This window comes from Tyto alba, unplaced genomic scaffold, assembly GCF_018691265.1.
Source record: "Tyto alba isolate M040663 unplaced genomic scaffold, T.alba_DEE_v4.0 Super-Scaffold_26, whole genome shotgun sequence".
Lineage (NCBI taxonomy): Eukaryota > Metazoa > Chordata > Aves > Strigiformes > Tytonidae > Tyto > Tyto alba.
In genome coordinates, this window is record NW_024881300.1 from 13397851 (window position 1) to 13412145 (window position 14295).

Consider the following 14295-nt stretch of genomic DNA (forward strand, 5'->3'; position numbering starts at 1 on the left):
GTAAAGATGATACCAATGATAAAATAAATAGGTCTTTAATATTTTCAGCTGGTGCACGTCATGTTTTATATTACTAAAATATTTAAGCATCCATAAAAGACGTCTTTGAATGGAGGTATTCAAAGCAGTGCAGTAAAAGGTGGGCATATGTATTTTCAGAATATGAGCCCAAAAGACTCCTGGGGAGCACTACGCTACACGCAACAGGCAGATTTTGGCCTGTTCCACACTCTATGAAGTATTTTTCCAAGGCCTTACAAGCTAGTCTAGATAAGCTGCAATTTTATCAATTGACTGCACATGCATTAGTAATCTCTACTATTCTGGCCTAAATGCTTTCAAGTGGATAAAATATGCAAGGCATAAATCTTTACTTGACACAAAGTCGGAATATCACAATACTGACAATTGATTTAATCTGAGGTATAATGTAGGTTGGAAAGGACCGCTGGAGTCCATAATTAACCTGCTTCTCCGAGCACGGCTCATCTCCAAATTAGTCAAGTTGCTTTGTGCCATGTCAAGTTCTGAAAATCTTTAAGGATGAAATTCCTGCGGCCTCTTCTGGTGCTTCAACTCCTCTTGCAATGCACGTTGCTGAGGACAGGAAATGTTCTTTTGTAATCCAGAAAGGAAGAGTCATGGACTAGAAGCAAGTGGAAACCTGTTGCGTGAATTTGTGCAAATCAGTTAATGTCTTTCTCTCCTTTTATTGTACTATCTTGATAATCGTACTAATTTTCTTGCCTAAACTGCTTTGAAATCCACCCATAACCAGCACCTTAAAAATGTAACTGTGCAAGAATACTTGTCATTTCTAGGCGGCTTAAGCTACCCAGCACAATGTTTTAGCACTTTGAAAAGCAGAAGTGAAAGCCCGTTTACAAAAAAACTTGCACTTGCTCTGTAGTTTTGTGAGAAGAACCCAAACTATTTTGCAGTGTACAAGTTTGGGGGGGTAAGGCAGGCTCGCTGGTGTAGGCAGTACCAGACAGGCGCTTTCACCCGCGCAGAGGGCTTGGCCGCTGCCCGGGGCCGGCACCAGGGGGCGCTGCCGGCGGCGGCCCCACCCGCCGCGGGAGGCACCGCCCAGGGCGGGGAGCGCTGCCGGGGCTGCCCGGGCGACGCCTGAGCGGAAAGCGGCGAGGCCGCGGCTGGGGGCGGCGGCGGGCCCGCGGGGGCGGCGGGGCGGCAGCGAGGCGCGGCGGGCCCGGCGGCGCGGGGCGGCCGCGGCGAGGGAGGAGCGGGGTCCTCGGCGGGCCCGGGTGAGGTCACTCTTTGTGGCTGCAGTTGGCAAGATGGCGCCGGTGCTGGTGGAGAAGAAGCTGCTGGGGCCGGACGGGCCCGGCGGCGCCGAGCTGCCCAGCGAAGAAGAGGAAGGGCAGAACCTCTGGTGAGGGGCGGCGCTGGGTGGGGCGCGGCGGGGGGCGCCCGGCGGCGGAGGCAGCGGTTGCGCTGGGGCGTCCCGCCTCTCTCACGGCGGCGTCTCCCTGCTCTGCCCAGCCGCCTCAGCTCTCTCGCCGCGGGCGGGAGCCGCTGCTTCGGCCGGACGGGAGCGGAGTGCGCGGCCTCGCTTGGCTGGGCCGGCGGCGGCGATGGGCGCCGGCTGCGGGGCCGCGCTCGGGCCCCGCTGAGGGGGCGGCGGGTGGCGGCTGCCCGCGGCCGGGGCCGGGGCCGGGGCCGGCCCTCCCGGCGGGCGCGGCGCCGCGGCCGGTGAGGAATGCCGGCCTTCCCCGGCCCTGAGAGGGCTCGTGGGGAGCGTGTGTGGGGCCCCGCACCCGCGTGAATGAGGCCCGCGTCGCTGCCACGATGAGGAAGATGGTGTGCGGGGAAGGCGCCGCTAGTCTCTGAGTAACACTTTTATAATGGCAGAAAAAATCGTGTATAAAATACAGCAATGGATTGGGGGAAGAGTTAGTCATCAGTTGAAAAGTAAAGCTTGGCAGTAATGTGACCTCTTACAAGGGAGAAAAACTTAAAATGCCACTGCGTGTGTTGTAAAAACTGTAAAAGCTTTTCTCAAAAAGGTGACATCCTTCTGGTCTCTTAAAATGAACCAAAGTCTTTAACTGTAACATCATACCTAGTTTGTAAATAGAATGAATGTCACTGGATTGGTCCATGCAGATCTGCTGAGCTCATCAGTGCTGTCAAATGGGCAATGCGTGGGTTGTGTTTGTGTGTGTGCGTGCATCTGCGCGCGGCCGTGTGTGTGGCAGTCTAATGAGAATGATGCTGTTTTTCTAGGTCTTCAATACTGAGTGAAGTTTCTACCCGGTCAAGATCTAAATTGCCGTCAGGCAAGAATATTCTAGTTTTTGGTAAGTAACACATGCAGGCAGTTGGGTGCTTGGGGTTCTTTTGGAGAAATACAGCTTGTTTAAAACAATGATGTGAACAAACTGACACATCAGTTTGTTAAAATTGTGTTATGTAATATGATCTATGGTATTATTGTCTTTAAGCTGATAGATTTATTTCCTTCTGGTTTTTGCTGTTAGATTTATGACATGTTTAAACAAATGGAATATAATAGAGAACAAATAAGTGCTTTATTCTTATTCATATGGTATAAGCTGTTGGATTTAGCTGGGATATATGAAAGAAAACTGCAATTATATATGATCCAAAAATGTACAAAGGTATTTCTGATTACTTAAACGTGTTTTGAAAATTTTTTTCTACGAAGTTTAATTCTGAAAGTGTCTTTTTTTCATGTAAAAACTACTGGCAGGTGATGATGGTTCAGGTAAAACTACACTTATGGCTAAAATACAGGGAGCAGAGCATGGCAAGAAAGGAAGAGGGTTGGAATACTTGTATCTGAATATTCATGATGAAGACAGAGATGGTAAGTTCATTTTATATGTGACCTCTTTACTGTAATTAAGTAGTTGACATGCTTTTTTAATAACTGTGGTTTCGTCAGTGTGTTTTGGGTTACACCCGAGTAGCTGGTTCCAGCATTGTTCTGTGTGCTTTAAAAGCTATATCAATTTCTTAAAAGTGAAATGCATTTTACATTCAGTGTACATTCTCCCTCTTGCCCTTACAGCTTGGCCTGTGTGTGAGGAAAAAGTACACTTGAGCAGCTCTCAGGATCCATTTACTTTTAGGGTAGATACATTTACTGACATTGACTTAATAGCAGATATATTGTCATTTGGTATGACTACTTGATAACTGTGGAAAGTAAACGATACATCCATGAGAATTTAATTCTCAGTGTGGATTTTTGGGCATGGGGTTTTGGTGTTTTCTTGTGGGGGCTGTATGTGAAATTTTGTTTAACTATAACTGAGATGTTTTGTTAGAGTTGAATGAGTGAAGAACAGAACTTAAAGTCAGAATTAAGATTTCCTTTCTTCAAATTGGAGCTTGTCTCTTTGTCCCTTGTTGTTGTTGATAATTGCATTTCTCTACTATATGGGAGGGGGATTAGGACAAGGGACTGTTTAAAAGCAAGTCTAATAAGAATACTATTTTTAGGAACGTTAGGGACAGAAAGAGATGGGGAGTGAGTTTGTTATCCTTGCTCCTAAATCTGCCTCTGCTTGTCTCATTTTGAGCAGACTGCTGGACTTCTCTGTGTTAATTTCTGTCCTCAAAAATGGGGAATAACAGCCTTCCTATTCGTGACTTCCTTCTGAGTTTTCAATTCAGAAGAGGGAAGCAATGGTGGTGGTTCATCCATGTTCCTGAAAACAAATGAACTAGGAAGAGCCTATAATGGTATTTTGGAAATGGAAATGTACTGAAGGCTTGCACGAGTGATTAAGTACCATATGTGACTGGTTGTTATGGGGATTGGTCCTGTGCTCACATGGTAGTAAACTGTCTTTGGATACTAAGTTAGGCACAATGAAAGGATGAGTACATTGCCTGTGTCTTCAGTGGCCACCTAATCGTGCAGTTCTGAAAAATGTGTTGTGCTGTAATTTTAAGTGCTGAGCCATTCTTGACGACTTGAGGTTCTTGATGTAAGTGCTTTCTCACTATGTACGATCTTCTTTAGTACTGCATAAATACTTCAGGGGAAAAAAACCCCTATGATTAGGAGTGTTAAGTGAGCCTGTGACATCAGGCTTCTTGCAACATCAAAGGAGATGGTATTATAAGCAGAGAAGTGTTTGGTATGCTGTTTTTCCTGGTGCTGTCTATCAAACTTCAAGTATGTCCCTACTTTGAAAATATTTTGGGGCCATTTCTAAGTATCAGGAAGTGATAAGTATTTGAGGTGATTAGGAGAAGCCTGTCATAAGAACTCAGGCAGCACTAGCAGGAAAAAAAGAGACCTTTTTGACTACCAGACTCAGCTGGAGAATTCAGGTCCTCATGCATCCCTTTAATGGATGGTTAGGATCTAATAATACATACCTTTTCCCTTTCTGTCTCATTAATGTCCTCAGCAAGCAAAATAAATAGCAAAGTGGGTCAGGACCTCCCAGCAGGCAAAGATAACTCTCTTCCTTCTCTAGGACAGGTTTGGGTTTCTTTCTTTAAACTCTTTGCATGCTTTAGATTTGTGTATACTCAGATACAGGTTTAGGAACAGTGTCTTTATATTCGACCCACAATTCTTGGAAGCCATAAAGAAACTCAAGATAGGCATTCAGGAGCTTACTATCTCATACTCATTTTTGAGTTTATCTGCTTTTTATTATACCCCAGCCTGTTAGAGACCAGTAAACCACAAGGATTTCCAGGGGTGTCAAATCAACACTTGATAACTGAAGATGTGTAATAGAGTGCAAAGATTTTTTTCTACTTCTTTCCCAGGTGCTAGAAGACTTCTTTGCTCTCTTTGCCTTTTCTTAATTCATTTCAGAAGAGTTTATTCTGTCCAGGATAAATATTTTCGTCACAGTGCTGAGTCATTATCTATCTCCTCCCACCCTTTGGAAATCTTAAGGAAAATCTTCTGTGTTGCTTCTTATCCCGTCCCCCTGCCCCTTCCTCCCTAAGGGATATGTGAATCTGGGTCCTCTTACATTTGAAGTAGAATTACTGCAGATCACTAGATGCATATCTTGGTTTACAGTTACTTTTATCTTTTCCCCTAAAGATTAGATCAGTGATTAAATTGTTTGGTTTTTTTTTTCAGGCAAGTTAAACAAATGCATAGAAAGCACCTCTTATTATGAAGGACCCCCGTGGCTAATACAGGTGCCCACTGTTTGGTTTTCTCTATCCTCTGCTTGTTTCTTGGCAGTGACTGATACCTAGCCTGGATGGCAAGATTACGCATCGCTACTGCCCTGTAATTAGCTGGTTCAGTTCTGTTAGATGTTAGTCATTCCATGCAGCACGCGCTACTTTGGTCTCTAGGTCTCAGGAAAACTTAGAATAGGTCCACTACTGAATCTCTACCTGAAAAATCTCCTACCTAGGGTATTATCCCAAATTCTTCCCAGGCTAAGGCATTTGTTCAAGAAGAGGTTTTGGGATGCCTGAGAAGCAATCCTGAAAGAGAAGGAGGATTCTTCTAAATCATTAGCCCCAGGTACAATATCCTTGGAGCATACGGCTTCTTCTGCATATATGACACTACAGTTCATCTGGATCAAAGCACTTACAGCACTAGCTGCAAAGTTAACTCAGAGTATTAAGCAACCATGGAGCTCAGGCCCTGGCATCTTCTGTTAGTGTAATTTTTCAGGGAGTGTGGCCAGTTTTAATTTTTTTGCCTTTCTTTGTGATGTACAGATGTTTTATGTCTATGCTGGTTAGTCTGCTTTTGAGAGCTGAGAATCTTAGTTCGTAGGAGGTACAAGAGAGGCCCTGCATAATTTTCTTGACAGGTATGTGTTTCTAGAGTAGCTTTCAGAGTCTCTGGCAGTGATGGGGCAGAGTTAAAGTGAGGTTGTACAGCAAGACAGTGAGACAAACTACATTGACTGAATTTGTAGCAGCACTATGTGGGCTAGCTAGCACTTACAGATACCACGGAACACTTTCAGTTGAATTGCCTCAGGTTGCACATGCCATACAGTTGTCATGACTGTGCCAAGTGTCCCAGTGAAGTAGAACCATTCTATTTTTGCATTCTTACGTGTAACAAAATTGAGTAGTCTTGTTTTTTTGCCTCAAGTTTGGACTGGCCTCAGTCATATCATATGCACATATTCCAGTTGAACTGGTGGTTCCAGGTTGAGCCAAGTGCTGCTGGTACAATGGTTTCTAATGGGAAAATTGTCTTTTTGTCAACATCTTTAAAGTAGTTCTATTGAAAATGATTTTTCCCTGTTTTGCTTCTCTTCACAGCTTGTATGAGGGATATCTAAGTACCACTGATACCTTTTGAATAAATGCAGGACATGTAGTTGCAGTTCACAGAATCAACCATCTGCAGTAAAATACATCAAAGCTGGAAGATCTTTTTCAAGGCTAAAGGGATAATGAAATACTGATAAGATTTAGAGATGTAGTTTTAGCAGCTTTTGTAGTAGTCTTTAGTAAGTAGAACCTGCTTTTCCAACAAGATCTGGTAATTGTTTGTTCTGTTTTGGTATCTCATGTCATAGCCACTATGAGAGGCCCACCCAGTTAACGTTCACATCATATGACTAACTAGGAGCTTGATGTGGTGCTGACAAAGTTGAATTTGCCAGCAAGTCCTTGCCAAGTTGTGAACAACCAGTACTGTGTTTTTAAGTGTGTTTTACATTGTAGCAAATGTGAATCACAAGCTATACCTCTCTACTGTAAGAAAGGAGCAAAACCTTTCGTTTTCATACCATGTTACCTTTTTTTGAAGTACACTTTAGTGTAAGTGCTAGGCTTCCAGTCTTCCTAGCAGATGGATTTCATTTGAGTGATAGTTCCACCTCTATTCTAGTTCCAGTCTGTATTCTAGATGTTAAGCAGAAATGAAGTCCTGAAGTAGTACAAAGGTGTCTAGCAAACAAAACCTTTGTAACCTTTAGAGACTGGCTTTAAAAAGTTGCTTAGAAGCAGTGAATTAGGATGTTTATTAATTTTTGTTACTTGCTAAGGTGTGAAAATTTTCTGTGAACAGAGTGCTCACAACAGAAGAATTTATGAGAGTGCTGATGACAGTTGTAAACTTTCATAGACTATAGATAGACTTTCATATTTGCTTCAAGGAGATGTTTTTTCATAGATGTAGTTAATGTCTATTAATAACCTTTAACTCATAGAAAACTTAGAGGGTTTTTATTCACTGGTAAATTTCTGCTTTTGGAAATACAGAAGGGATGCTTCTGGGATGCAGACAATAACAGAGTCCTGCACAGATGTTTCATTTACTATTGTGTAATAATAAATGTGTAGAAGTGTTCACGTTATGTCCTCGCTTTTCTGTTTTTCCAAACTTTTACCAGATTTTTCCCTCTGTCCTTAGAAGTCTTCCGATTGCTTTAGGTTTATAAATCCAGTGTTGTGAGAATCCTGTGTGATATCTGTGAGACGGTTTCCTGAAGTGGGGTGGAGGGAGCGGGGAAGCAGTTGATGAATATGCAAAGGTCCATTTCTGAGAAACACAACGATTATCGTAACTGTTTACTGCAAAGGATAGATCTGAAATGCACAGTTGGAAGTGAGAAGATCTTTAAATTAAAAGCATAACTGTTGGCCTATTTGTGTGTTGACTGATGTTTGAATGTCTTATGACAGCCTAACGGTACTTAAGTAGGAGCATAACAAATGCTAAATGAAGACTGCCCACGTATAGCATCTTGATGTAATCTGTCTGTAACTTGGCTGTTCAGTAATTTTATCCAAGACCTGAGTAGAAGGGTAGTGTGTATATATATATACACACACTCTTTCCTCCTTCCAGCTTCCTTATTCAAGTTTTTGCCTTTTCTAGAGCCAGTGTTTGTAATTCTGATGGATTCTTTCCTAGAGTAAAGTAACAGCCACAGCAACTGGGTTTATTTTGAGAAGTTAAAAGATTTGGAGCACAGGGCAGGGCAATACAGTGAGGCGGAGTAATTATGAAGTCCAGTACCTGTTTTGAAAATCTGGGCTTTGCAGTGACAGGTTTGCTTTGTTTTCAGTTTCTTCTATTCTTGCCAAAGTTCAGGGTTGGGGTAAAACTTTTCATGCCAGCTGTCTCTCAGCTGATTTATCCTACCCTACCCCCTGTCTTGCATTGCAGCAAAAAAGGTCTAGTCACTATCAAAACACTGGGAGGGGAAGAACACAAAAGCTGAAATACCAAATCATTTTTCCAGAACTCATTTTGTAAGGAGCCTGCAAGTAGGACCCAGTGTTAAGTCAATGCAAGTTAAGAGCAGGTAGCACAACTTTAAAGTTCGGTAGGTTTTAAGTTTATCCTGTGTTTGCTTCTCCTACTCCTCTGCTAGAAACCTAAGCTGCTTATTGGTTGTATCTTGTTTGCAGCTTATTTCTGTTGTGAGGTGTCTTTAATATATTAAACCAGCTTATGTGTCTGAGGGACACTTAAGGCTTTCCTGCTGGACTTGGTGATAACCACCCCCTCTTGGAGTTATATATGTGTCACATGTATTCTGGTTTTACTTGAAATATATATATTTCAAATTCAGGACTGTTGTACAGTATCTAAAAACTGTTGTGTCAGTTCTCCTTAGTAAAAGCCAAAGAACAGTTTTGGGGTTTTTTTTAAACTAAAAGATTCTGCACCAAGAAAAAAAATCCTGTTAAATGAAAGCATTTACCAAGTAATGTAGGCACTTACACATGCACCTGTCTTAAAAATAAACAGGCAAGATTTGTGGGTAGCTGGGCTTTGGTCTTCCTTTTAATACTAATGTACTCACCTGTTAACCTGTAGACTTGCAAAGCAACAAGTTGGCATCTGTTGAGATACAACCGTACCTTTTCCTTTCAGATCATACTCGCTGTAACGTTTGGATTCTGGATGGAGACTTGTACCATAAAGGGCTATTGAAGTTTGCAGTTTCTGCAGAATCCCTGCAGGACACCGTTGTAGTCTTTGTTGCAGATATGTCTAGACCTTGGACTGTTATGGAGTCTTTACAGAAATGGGCCAGTGTCTTGCAAGAACATATTGATAAGATGAAAATTCCTCCTGAAGAGATGAGAGACATGGAACAGAAGTGTAAGTCTGTGTGCATCTATACATTCTTGTCCTTTTATTTCTTTTTTTTTTTTTTTTTTTTACAGTAGCTCTTGCACCTTTCTTTGGTAATGATAAATTTCTTCAGATTGGTGTTTTGAGAATGGGTTGGATAAGAATTGCTTTGAAGTTGGGCTTACAACTCTAATTCAAATAGACTCTATTAGGCTTTAAAACAGCTCTTCCAGTTTTTCTGTGCTAACAAAGTATCAGGTGAATTAATGCTCTAAATCCTTTCCAGTAATGAGATTATGATCCTTTGATTTTTAAAAAAGCCCACTCCATACACAAGCACATTTTTAAAAATAGTGACAAAATTCAGTAACGAAGTGAGCTGTTGGCTTTCCCGTGGTATCTAAACCAGATTCCATTCCCATACCATACTGTGGGTTTCTTCCAGTAGGTTTCTTTGCCCTTGTTTTTCACAAGGCTCAGACTGTGATCCTGGTACATGTAATTGTCACTCAGTACAGCCATTCCTACCCTGTGACTTTAGAAATGTTGTATAAATTAACCTTCTTTCCCAGCATATCTATGGCAGGAAAGAATCTGGCACTGGCAAGCAGTCGTTGCTGCAGTGTTGTTTCCTGCAGCTTCTTTTCTTTCCTAAAATAGTTCAGAATATTTCTTGATAGTTTTTTCTGTTTTCATGTTGAATTACTCAAAAATAAATTCTTTCAGTGGAGAAGACCTTAGCAACATTAATTCCTTTTCAGTGGAAGTGTAGATTCACACTGATCCTTGCTGGTGGCTGCTTTTCTTCAAGGCTGGTGGCTAGCTGTGCTGGAGTGTTTAAATCTTACAAATTTTGTCTAGCAGCTTCCTTAGATTCACTTTAGGGAGCAGTATAATCTGTTTGGCCTGTGAGCATTCACATGTATTTGTATAGCTGATATCCTTTCTGAGTATTAAATATTACTTTCCAGAAGGTTTGTGCATACTATCTAGATTTTAAACTTAATGTTTGAAACCTCTTGGGTTTGATCACCAGGTTATATAAAGCCAAATAAAATCTGAGAATTTTTAAGGGAAAAAGCATTCTCTCTTTTTTATTATGTGTGAGAGATTTTGGGAATGGGAGATGGAAAGGCAGTTCTAGTCTCAAAATACAGGAGCTAACCTGATTAGCACTTTTCTGAGTCACACCAAATTCTATGGCAGTCCAAGTAAATGAGAAGTTTGTGAACTGAAATTTTACTTTTCAAGAGATGTGTTTTCAGCCTTCACTAAGAGTATACTGTGTGGAAGACCCAGTTACAGCTATGTCAAAGCTTTAGCACCGTATTTGGGGAACTCGGAAGACATTCTAATAGTATTGTCTTGGAGATTTCTAAATTAAAGTATAGTAGAAATTCCTAGTTTCTCTTGTGATTTATAATAGAAAAGGGAAATTTGAACTGCCTGATGCACATGCTTGCAGGACTCTGCTGCCATCCTATGGCTGAGATGTGAACTTCGGTCTAGTGTCAGCACGAAGATAAAACGGGGCCTTAATGTCTCCACTCCCAAATGTCCATCTCGCTGCTTTTCTCAGTCACTGTGTAGGACACCTTGTGCCATCTCAGATACATGTCTTCTGAGTTCTTTGACACTGTCCCTAAGGCCACCTTTGATCTGTGCTCAAAACTTTGGCCACCATAACTGGTAATTCTCCTAACAGCAAATAATGCTAAAAGAAATTCCTGTTGTAACTGTGTCTGTATTAGTGTAATTGCCTAGACTATATAGAGATCCTGTGTCTGAAGAATGCCTTGTAACTACAGTCCATAAATAAAGCTACACCAGCAAAGTTTTTCTTAATAAAATACTGCTGCGTATATTCCCAAAATAAACTGCCACTTAGAAAGTGGAGAATCACTGCATTGCAATAGTCTGGATATGAAAAACTGGGATTAAAAAGTTCATATGCAAAGCAGGCACTTAAAATGTAGAAACAGAGTGCAGAGATGTGCTAAATTAATGCCAGTAAAGCCTCAGTGCAGCGTAACACCACATGGATGTATGTTTCTTGACTTCAGCTTGCAGAGCCATGTTCCCTTACTCTTCTGGATCCAGCTGAATGTCCACAGTGCTTTCCCTAGCTATTACACTCAGTACCAGTAACCAGCAGTTCATGTTGACCCCGGGGAAACATTTTCTAGTATTATCCCATTAGCATCTTATTAAAGTGCTGGAGGTTGTTCTTTCTCAATTACTAAGATATTATTACCAGTTCCCAGAAATCCTTTTGTTAGCTCACCATTCTCAGTGGAATTGAACTTTGAACTGCTTGTCTTTGCTTTCAAGGTTTTCATGGCCTTTCTCCACCCAGCCTTTTGTCTTGTGTTTGCTATTGGAGGTACAGACTCAGGCTTTACTGGGTGGATGACACTAGGCTCCATCTGGTATATGAGAAGTTTTCCTTTTGTGTTCAAGAGCTTGCAGAATGGGAAGCAGGACACACATATGGAAGCAACAGGCTGCCTTGAAAGAAACTGAATTATTCAGAGTATACAAAGAGCATTGTTTGTCTGCACTCACTGCTATCACTGGAAATTCCTTGATAAAAACTTGGCTAGTGTTGATTCAGGTAAATAATGTCAGTTCAAATGTTGTAATTTAATTCAGGCTCAATTATGATAAAACATTGTTTAAATAACACACATTTGAATAATTATTTCAGGGAAGATCTAAATTTTGCCTCCCTGTTTATGACAGCAAAGCAGAAAAGACGACTGTCAAGAATCAAGAAATGCAGAAAGGAAGTATACTGGTAAAATGGCTATTATATTAATGTCTTCTGGAGCATTTGAGGCTAAAGACTTGAAACACAATAACATATTTTTCTGAAAATTAATAGTGTTGCATTCAGGCTGAATTAGTTTAAGGTTCTCTGCCATATTATTTTTTTTTTTTTGTCTGACATACAGCTGAAAAAATTCTCGAGCTAAAGGACAGAAGAATCATACTTTGCCAAGACATTTTTTGTCTAGGAATTCTTTTCCCAAGACTAAAACATACGATCAGTAAAGATAGTACACAAAAAAGCTAAAAGCTGCATGAATTGATTGTGAGACTTAATAGAGTGTAAATAATAATTTATTCTAGAAAAATTTTCCTGCATTTTTCTTGTTCTGCTGCTCAGTGCTTATGTAATCTATCTAGTTAAGTAAGTTGTAGTGTTTGTCTGCTATTTCCATATTGCAGTTAAACAGTATTCCAAGACTGAGGATTTTATTGTTACTAGAACAATGAAACATAAGAATAACTGATGATTGCTTTCTCGGTAGTGCTTCGAGTTAATTACTCCTGTGATGTGTATGATACATCTGTTCCTTTTATAGTTTACTTTCAGTAGCTGGTGTGAATAAGCAGTAACATGAGAACAAAACAGTTAACTGGAAACTTGCGTTCATTTGCTGTATTAAATGCAAAAGTGTAAATAAAAGGCTTTTTACCTAGATAAGCCACAACTTTGGTAGCTAAATCAGCACACTGTAGTGGAGGTGTGATTTTTATGACATATCATCACCTGGTGATAATTTTTCAAATGTAATAGGCCATTCCTCTTCCTAGTATTCAACATTACTGATAGCCAGCAGAATGTTACTAATTTGTCAGGTGAACAGCTGTTATTCTGGCTTCCTATTTTATGTGCATCATCTTATCTGTATTCCTTGTTCAAAAAAATTTAAACCAAAGTAATTTTGCCCTACTTAATAAAGAAAAGCGTTATTTCCCATTCCATATAGAATGTGATTCCTTAATATGAAATATGTGTAGACAATATTCATAGCTCACTAGAAAAAAGGAAATATTTATGCAAGCTGTTTGGGCACATGATGAACTTTATGTTCATTAAAAGTTTGAGAGTGGAGATCAAGTGAGAAATAGATATGGGGAAGTAAGGAAAAAGTATGAAATTGTTGTGTGACGAAGAATCCCTTCACCCGAAGTGTGCTTCTTTATTTGCTCCTTTGACTGCAGTTTGTTCCTAAGAGGTAGTCTGACAGCACTTGTGATACAGGTTTACTTGGATTTAACAAGACTAAATTTTTAATGGGAGTGGGAGGTGAAGGAGAGTCCTTAAAAAGTGTTTAAGAGCCTATCACTAACAGGCACTTAAAGCACTTTAATTTAGAAACAAGTATATCTTCATTCAAGATACAGTGGTTAGAGGTTCTTAGTATAGCTTTTACTTTCTAACTCTAGTAGTTACTTTTTCAGCAGATACCCTTGTTAACCAAGGCTGAGTGTTTTCTGTAGCATTTCTCAGTCTCTGGTCAGGGGTTAATGCCAGACCATATACATTATTACGAATCCACAACAGTTCATCTTGACAGTGAAGTTTTTTTCTCCCGCCATGCACACATCAACCAGAGTGAGATATGGCCTTGTTGGTGACTGGTCTGTGATGCACGGTGTTTGGTACTGCTTACTCTTGGGGAGAGGGAAGAGTTGGGAACATAGGCTCTAGGATTTTGGTCTTCATTTACATTCAGCAGAAATTCATGAGGATGTGCCATCAAATTTCTGAAGTTTCTATATTGCATTAGCTAGTATTTATATTAGTAAAATTCTTAGAATATCTTGAATAATGATATATATCATGTTGTCACAGTCTGACCGTTTTCAAAAGAGACTATTTCCCAAATTTGAGGGGGTTTACACTAATAGATATCTCAGTAAAGGAAATATTTTTCTGCTTAGATATGAACAAAACCTAGGAAACTAATATTGTCTGATTATAATGCTGTAGTAAACTGAGAGCAGTATTGTCAAATATTCTTTTACATCTGACTAAGTGAGAGAGGCTTATCTAAGTGATTGTAGTGGATGTAAATGATTCTCTTTTAACTGGTGTAATAGAATTGTCTTAAGTAGTTTGTTTGTTTGTTTTTTATCCTGAGCTAGGAATAGTCTAAGTAATGAAATAAGTACTTTTTTTAAACTCTTTTGCTCTGGAACCAATTTTCTTTCTGTGACATAGTCAATAAAAATATTTAGTATGGAGAATGTATAATGGAATTTTTATTTCCATTTGATGAATATGAAACAGTATTAGAGGAAAGCATCTCTTTGAAAGCATTTTTGTTTCCTCTCCACCAGAAGGCACTGCCTCGCCGAGTTTAAAAGCAACTGCATTTGAATTTTTTTTAATTTCCTTGGACCTTGGGATATATTGAATTGGTGATTGGAAGTCTTATGGTCTGTATGTAATGCGTTTTTTA

The 14295-nt window shown here is 40.3% G+C and overlaps 1 protein-coding gene across 1 annotated transcript in view; it reads left to right on the forward strand.

The window, feature by feature from the left end:
- Window positions 1–1121: 1121 nt before the first annotated feature.
- DYNC1LI2 (dynein cytoplasmic 1 light intermediate chain 2) overlaps window positions 1122–14295 on the forward strand; it is a 28327-nt gene continuing 15153 nt past the window's right edge. Inside the window, exons 1-4 of the mRNA XM_032987174.2 lie at window positions 1122–1393; window positions 2248–2321; window positions 2735–2851; window positions 8837–9067. Coding sequence (XP_032843065.2) covers window positions 1299–1393; window positions 2248–2321; window positions 2735–2851; window positions 8837–9067 — 517 coding nt within the window. The 5' untranslated portion in view covers window positions 1122–1298. The remainder of the gene's footprint in view (window positions 1394–2247; window positions 2322–2734; window positions 2852–8836; window positions 9068–14295) is intronic.